General features: G+C 40.6%; 1 protein-coding gene across 1 annotated transcript in view; it reads left to right on the top strand.

Annotated features, from left to right (window-relative positions):
• NIPBL (NIPBL cohesin loading factor) overlaps positions 1–8,049 on the top strand; it is a 4,951,262-nt gene that overhangs the window by 2,792,826 nt on the left and 2,150,387 nt on the right. The window contains exon 24 of the mRNA XM_044076429.1: positions 79–168. Within this exon, the coding sequence (XP_043932364.1) occupies positions 79–168 (90 nt within the window). The remainder of the gene's footprint in view (positions 1–78; positions 169–8,049) is intronic.

Below are 8,049 nucleotides of genomic sequence, written 5' to 3'. Positions count from 1 at the left end.
TATAATTTAAATGCCACTTAGTTTAGTTTCATTAGTGAAATTTTAACATCATTAACACTGCATTTTAATTTATTATAGGCACCAGCAGGGAATGATGAAATACAGCAGTTGCAGAAAACATTGCTTGATTATCTTGAGGAAAATGCAGAGACTGATCCCTCTTTATTGGTAAGCCTTCCTGTTGGAAATCTTGTTTCTTTGATTTCTGACTCCATTAAAAAGTTCAATTACTTATTTTTTTTTACTTAACTCTGATTTTTGGTTAAAAGGATCATTGTATAATCAAAGGGTAATTAAGTCTTGATTACACTGAGCAAGTGGAGATGGGTAGGATTTGGTCATTGATGTAGATTTGCAGTGTCCTGTAATTTCTCATGTTGTCTGCTACTTGGGTCAGAGCCTTATCCTTTGCTCTGCTAAAAACTGCTTTTATGTGATCATTAGATCACTTCTACCTCCAGTGTGACTTTGAGGACATCTCTTAACCAGACATTGCTCCTGGGTCGCCTTTGAAAATAGAACTGTTGCCCATTGGGTTTATCCAGTTACTAACTTAAAAAAAAAACACAGAAAGAATATTAAGTAGAGAAGGTTTTCGGTCCACTAGATTTTCTTCCAGAATGTTACCAGAGTAGGTCATCTGCCTTGCTTCAAAACCTTGTGCAGCGTGTAGCAATTTCACATTGAGACTGTATTTGATGGTCCAGCTTAGCCAAGGGCATCAGTTGTGTGCATCTGTGTGGATGTAGAGGCACAGAAATAATGCTCCACACATTAGCACAGTATCCTATTCTCATCTTGCAGAATTCATAATCTTTGGGTTAGCCTCCGCTTAGTGACACGCATGTTCAGCCAGTAAACAAATGCTTTAGTCACTGCAAGGGACGTGGGATATCTGACGTTGGCCGTAGGATATGTGGGCCATAAAAGTGACGTCTGCACATACCTTCCTCAGAACTTCTCTACCGCCAGTTGAACGTCAGCTCATCCTGCAGCCACCAAAGGACCACCTGCCCCTATTCCAACCAGTCTTTGACAGCCTCCTCCCTCAAGGGGGTATCCAACCAGTCCCTGCGTCAAAAAAGGGAAGGGGCTTATACTCCAGCCTTTTCCTGGTCCCAAGAAAGGACTGCCCCATGGAGACCCATCCTGGATCTCTCTCACCTCAGCCTTTTTCTTCAAGTATCCACTTTCTGCATGCTTACGCTTCAGACTCCATCTCCACTGCTAATGCCTCAGGCATTTTTGGTCACCTTGGACATCAAAGATGCCTACCTGCATACACCCATCTGGCCCATATTCAGGAAGTATTTACGCTGATCTTTGGGTTCTACGCATTTTAAATTCTCTGCTTTGCTCTTTGGTGTATCTACTGCTGCAAGAGTATTCACCAAGTGTCTGGCTCCACTGGTAGCCTGTTGCGGGGTCCTAGGGATACAGATTTTCCCATACCTGGATGACCACCTGATACAGGCAGATTGTTACCTTACCCCAGACAGTCATTTATATCCTGTAGTCTCTGGGTGTCACCATCAACTTTCCCAAATCGAGAATAGACACCTCCCAGGACCAAGTCTTCCTGGGGTGCGGAATCAAGGCAGACATTATGATGGCATTCCTCCCATCCCAAATGGTGGAAAGCCTGAAGGAATATCTGTTTTGTCATCCACACCCCTGCAGTGACACCAAGGGAATGTTGACAAAACACAGCAGCAGCAAAATTGATAGCAGCAACACACCAAACAGCCAATGCCTTTCTTCACTTTATTGTAAGATCTGGTACCTCGGCAGTTCGCCTTCAAGGATCACAAATATTCACTGCACATTGTCAGCTTTTATAGTAAATATTCAAACAATTAATTAAGCAATAATCCAATTAATACACTGAAACTCTTTTAAAGTGACCCTGTGAATAACAAATTTAACATCTTAAAATGCTATATGAATACACATATAACAAAATAAAATACAATGCTTTTATACATCATATATAAATCATTTATGAATTTTTAATAAAAATTAGTAACAAAATATTTTATGTTTTTATGTGTATATATATTATGTTCAAAATATTTCAAAATATTTATGTCCAAACTCCATCATATGCCCAATTCTAAGTTTAAACCATAGGGCTTTAAAGTTTTAAACTTGAGAATCATCCTAGTCTCTAACTCTAAAAGTTTGTTGGTGATGTTATCACCACTACAAACAAACGGTCTTCCTAAAACCCCATATTTTAAACTATCAATCTTTCCCTTGTGAATTTCCAAAAAATGTTTGGCTACAGGGCTAAGTAAGTTTGAATTACGAATATCTCTCAGATGTTTTAGAATTCTGACTCTGACCATTCTCTTGGTCTGACCAATATACCAGGTGTTATGACAACTACAGGTCAAAGCATACACTACCCCAATAGATTTACAATTAAAATGATGTCTGGGGGTATGGATAATGTCATTAATAGAACCAATGTTGATGACCCTATCACAAAGAATACATGAATTGCATCTGAATGTGCCTACATTAGTGAGCTGGGGGGCTATCTTTGGAAATAAATATTTTGAAATATTTTGAACATAATATATATACACATAAAAACATAAAATATTTTGTTACTAATTTTTATTAAAAATTCATAAATGATTTATATATGATGTATAAAAGCATTGTATTTTATTTTGTTATATGTGTATTCATATAGCATTTTAAGATGTTAAATTTGTTATTCACAAGGTCACTTTAAAAGAGTTTCAGTGTATTAATTGGATTATTGCTTAATTAATTGTTTGAATATTTACTATAAAAGCTGACAATGTGCAGTGAATATTTATGATCCTTGAAGGCGAACTGCCGGGGTACCAGATCTTACAATAAAGTGAAGAAAGGCATTGGCTGTTTGGTGTGTTGCTGCTGACACCAAGGGAATACCTAGTTTTTATCCTTTTCAGACACCTTTCTTCTAAGGATGTGCTAAATGTCTTACAGGAGGCCAGGAAACCCAATAGTAGGAGATCCTGTCTTTCCAAATGGAAATGGTTCTCCATTTGGTATCTAAAAAGATAGCTAGACCCGTTTCAAGGGGAGGTCACCGTAGTTCTGTCTTATCTGTGTGAATTGTTGCAGGCAGGGTTGGCATATTTCTCTGTTAAGGCTCACCTTGTTCCTGTTTCTGCTTGTCTGCCTCTTGACCCTCCACTTGGTTCTGTACTTCGTGAAGTAACTCCCGAAAGGAGTTCTACTTCTCAGGCCCCCAGGAAGCCAGGTCCACCCCCCTGGAACCTGAACTATGTGTTAGAGAAGTTCACTGTTGCCAGCAGCTACAGCCTGTCTAAAATATTGCACTTGGAAAACTTTGCTTTTGGTGGCCCTGACATCAGCCAGGAGGGTGTCAGAGCTCCAGGCCCTCATGGTCACCCCGCCCTTTTTAATTTTTCACAAGGATAAGGTAACCCTACGGACTAACCTGTCCTTTATGCCTAAGGTGGGCAATGAGTTGTCCCTGAACCAATGTGTCCCCCTAGCCACCTCTTTCCCACAACCCCAGAATGACAGTGAGTCCTGCATTCCCTTGATCACAGACAGTTAAGATTTTCCCTAGACAAGACCAAATCTCTTAGGAGGTCAGAGCAACTGTTTGACTCCTTTCTCCCAGGGCTCTGGGAAAAGCTCTGGCAAAGTAGACACTTTCTACATGGATCTCCAAAGCCGTGTCATTTTGTTATACCTACCATGGCAAACACCTGGACTTCGAAAGCCATCTCATTTTGTTATATCTACCATGTCAAACACCTTGACTGTAATATAAAAACCCATTCTACTGGGGCAATGGCTGCCCCTGGAGCATTTTTCAAGGGACTGTACACTTCTGTTCTAGAAGCAGCTACCTGGAGATCTGTTCATACCTTCTCCAAGCACTACAAATTGGACTACATCTACAGCAGGTTTTACTAGGCAGTCTTGCTTGGATTTTTGGAAAATAGTGCCAAACCACCCTCTTCTTTTCCCTTTGTGCTGTGGCACTCACCCAGAGGTTACAAATAATGCAACATGAGAATAGAAGGACACAGAGTAGTTGTGTCAAATCTTTCCATAACCGTGGATGTCCTTCTCTTCCATGTTGTAGTATTCTCTCCCACCCTTATACCTCCTGGAAAAGGAAAAAGCTTTGCTGGATGATTCAGGACTTGAGCAACTATCCTGGGACTGGGTCCATTCAGTTCTGAGGAAGGTACGGTCAGACGTCATTTTTATGGCCCATGTATCCTTCAAGCAACATCAGACGTCCCACGTACCTTGCAGTGAATAAAGCTTTTGTTTACTAGCCAGACATTTGGGTCGCTAGGTGGAGGCTAACCCAAAGGTTATGAATACTGCAACATGGAAGAGAAGGACATCTATGGTTATGTTAAGATTTTATAAAGATGCTTCCCATAGCTTGCAAATGTCTTAACCACTTACTTAGTGAATAGTTTAAATACCAAGCAGTGCTATGGCATCTGGTGAATGTGTCTGGGTTTGCTGTTGTACTTCTGCCCAAATATACACTGCCATCTGCTGCCTTTTAAAAATGTCAGCCTGTTGATCTTGTGTTGTTCTCTTGCGTAACAGAAGTAGAGTTGGAAAGTGCAGATGGAATGAATGATGCAAGTTTAAAACTCTTATGCAAATGGCTAAAATGGAAGCAGCACCCCTTCCTTTCAATGGACTGCCACTCTGTGTAGTAGCCATTAATTTGCCTCCAAAATTTGAAAATAAACCATCTTTAAAAGCTACAGCATTATTTTATAGAGTTTGTGAGGCGAAGTGTTGAGCACACCATCTCTGCTGATATGCCAACTTGCCGATCCACATTGTATAGTCAGACCAACACTTGTAACTTTTGTTTTTTTTTTTTTTTTATTATAAGACGTGATATATAATGGCTGTTGCACACAGAAAAAGAAAGGAAATTCTAAATTGTGACACAACGCAGCAGAGCCATAAATTAAAACTCCTGCAAGTAATGCACATATTTTGTTTTGTGGTGCCTCTGTTTTGTTTTTAAAAAAATAAATAAATAAATAAGGAAAGGAAGACTCGTGTGTGTGTGTGTGTGTGTGTGTGTGTGTGTGTGTGTGTGTGTGTGTGTGTGTGTGTGTGTGTGTGTGTGTGTGTGTGTGTGTGTGTGTGTGTGTGTGTGAGAACTTGCATGTTATCTACTGCTTCCAAGCCTGCATTGTTGAGGGAAATCAACACCTGCCCACTAATCCAGAACTGCTTGTCCATTCTGTCACATCATAACAATCCTGTGTGCTGCCAGGAAACAGTTGTGCATTCAGCTTTGTAGAGTAAACCTCATCAGTTTAGCTATCCTTTTTGTGATAAAAACCTTTGATGTGAAGTAGTCCTATCTTGCCTTCATTCTTTACTGATGGGTTCAGAACTGATCCTTGGTTCTGACCTGGACGTTTTTACAGGCTAGAGGTCTTCAACCAGCTCGTGGCTTATCCCCTATCCCCTGATACTCTAATGCCTTCCCCAGATCTCGTTTACCATTGTAACAGATCGAGCGACGGATTCCAGCTCTGGCTTAGTAAAATATTTTTTCCATTTGTATCTTCAGTACATCTTAAATTGATATACCTTGTACTATTTGTAGTAGATAGCTTTTCTTTCCTCTGAGCATCTTTTAAACACTTTGTCCCTTGGATATATAGTGTGTTGTTACTACTGTTTTTGGCCAATAGTGTTGGGCCTTAATTTCCCTGTCCCATTTGTTAATAGAGCGTGCTTTATACTTTTCTCGTAATTAAAAAAAAAAAAAAAAAAAAAAATGTAGGTAGCTGTTAAGGTTACTTCTGTTATCCGCCTGCGTTTTAGGTTTTCAGCCCATTTTACTTAGATAGCTATTCCATTAAATTTGTTAGCCTTGCTTTTTTTTTTTTGGAGTGCTATTTTGTAGTGTGCGATTGTGTGTTTACCTACTATTTCTCTCTTAGCTCTGTTTTTCTGAAAGAGCCAGTTAGCCTGTTTAAATTAGAGAGCTGCTTTCTTTTGTATGAGTTGTAAAAAAAATATATATATATATTCCTCTTTAGATCCAGAGTTCTGCTTGTGATGTGTTTCTTCTTCTGCGCTTATATCTATACCAAGCTCATTTAAGTTAGAGAGCTGCAGGAATTCTTTTTTTGATAGATTGGACTGTGTTGGTTACTGTACTGTTAAATGTTACAATATTTAAGCAAGAAAAAGAGTTGAAGCCTTTGGGGTTTATAAAGTGTTGAAAGTGTGGTCAGAATATGTCAATTACTGATGGGGGAGACTGTGTATACTGCATGGGGGCAGTTCATTCACAGGAGAAGTGTAGCATATGCCACTCCTTTAGCTCAAGGGTACTCCAGGAGAGGAAAAATAAATTGATATTAAAAGGACTGATAAAATCTTCTTTTACAGAAGCCCTAGAGAAGGGTCAAAGTTCATATGAAAAATCTAAGTCACCTGCATCAGACAGGACAAAAGCTTTCAAGAGATGATAATCTACTTCTGAAATGTTGGAGCCATTAAAAAAGGCACCTAGAATGTCTCTGACCGGGGGGTATTGGTTCCGAAGAACATCTACCTTGGCTCCACTGGTATCGGAACTGTTGGTTTTGCAAGTAAGGTGCCGGTCCCCCTGCATTGGCACTGGTATCCCCTACACTAAGGTCTCCATTTTTGCAACTTACAGCCTCTCCAGCTTCCCTCATCTAGATCCTCCAGAAGCCTTTCTGATTTTGATGTGGATCGTGTGGTGCAGAGACTGTTGAAGACACTGGCGTTGGCAAGACTTTTGCCGGAATCGACCCAAAGGGCCTTGAAACCCGACTGCACCTGTTCCTTCTACTTCATTTCCTCCTCTGACCCAAACAGTGGCTTCAGAGCTGGAATGCGTGGAGCCGATTGTGGTAGAACTGCCGGAACCGAGACTTGCACCAGGATCTTTGGCTCCGACTACCTCGGTGCTGTCCGAGGGGTCTAGGAGCTGACACTTCTCCGGTCGGGTCCACGGAGGAGAGTCAGGCTGAGTTTTTTTCATAGCCGATCTTGCCTCTTGGGGCTTCTGCTCACGTGATGATCGTTTTCAGGCAGTACTAAGCAAGAAGTCTGTGACCTTACTATATTTGTAAAGGTAGTTATCAGCCAGTGCAATCTCTTTGTTTCCTCAGTGTCTCTTCACATTTTACATCATCGGGAGGCTGTATGCAAATGCAATAGTTTTCAAGCGTCAGCGAAGCCATATATAATGCTTTATACAGGGGAATCAGAGACAGGTGGATGCCTGTCTTTCTGGCCAGACTTGTGGAGTATTAGAACATTCCAAGAATGGAAATTGCCTCAACACTGCATTGTTGACATCAGTATGAATGTTCTGTTTTTAGAGGAGAAAAAGGCTGTACTATATTAATTTTCTTTTTGTTTGTTTTGCTGCGTACAGTTCAGTCCATTGACTTTTCCCAGGTGACTATGAGCAATGGGTACCCCAGTTTGAGCAAATTGTTGTTAAATATTGTGGTTAGTGTCTTGTTTCTTGTTATTTGTTACTGTTGGCTCGTGCTTTTTATCTGTTTTCTGAGATTTTGTTTTGCAAATCTGTGATATCCCTGGGAAAGAAATCACCAGTAAGTGTTCTTCCAGGAGCCAAATTAATTCAAAAAAGGCTGCCACATTTTAGTTATTTTCTGCTTTGTCAAGTACCCTCAGGTTGTCACATGTGAACACTACAAAGAAATTATTACCCTGAACGTAGAATCTCGGCACTTTTCTGAAGTATGATACATTTTTTGTGGGAGACCACTGGGCATCTGTCCCTCCCCTATCTGAAGATTAAGTGTTCTGTAGGGTGATAAAGCACTGCACCAAAAATGAATAAGCTTGGGAATCTGATTGTGAAGTATTCCAGTGGCAGAAGCATGTCAGCCCTAGAGGCCCCCTTCAAGCCCAGTGCTGGCCTGAGTGTGTTATCCTGCTGAGGGGCAGCTTTGTCAACTTCCAATCCCAATGCCCGTTTCAAAATTTCTGCCACTGCTAGTC

Source organism: Protopterus annectens, chromosome 1.part0 (genome assembly GCF_019279795.1).
Source record: "Protopterus annectens isolate FY-2018-M chromosome 1.part0, PAN1.0, whole genome shotgun sequence".
NCBI lineage: Eukaryota > Metazoa > Chordata > Ceratodontiformes > Protopteridae > Protopterus > Protopterus annectens.
Note: the sequence above shows the minus strand (reverse complement) of the source record. Positions and strands in the feature narration are given on the sequence as shown.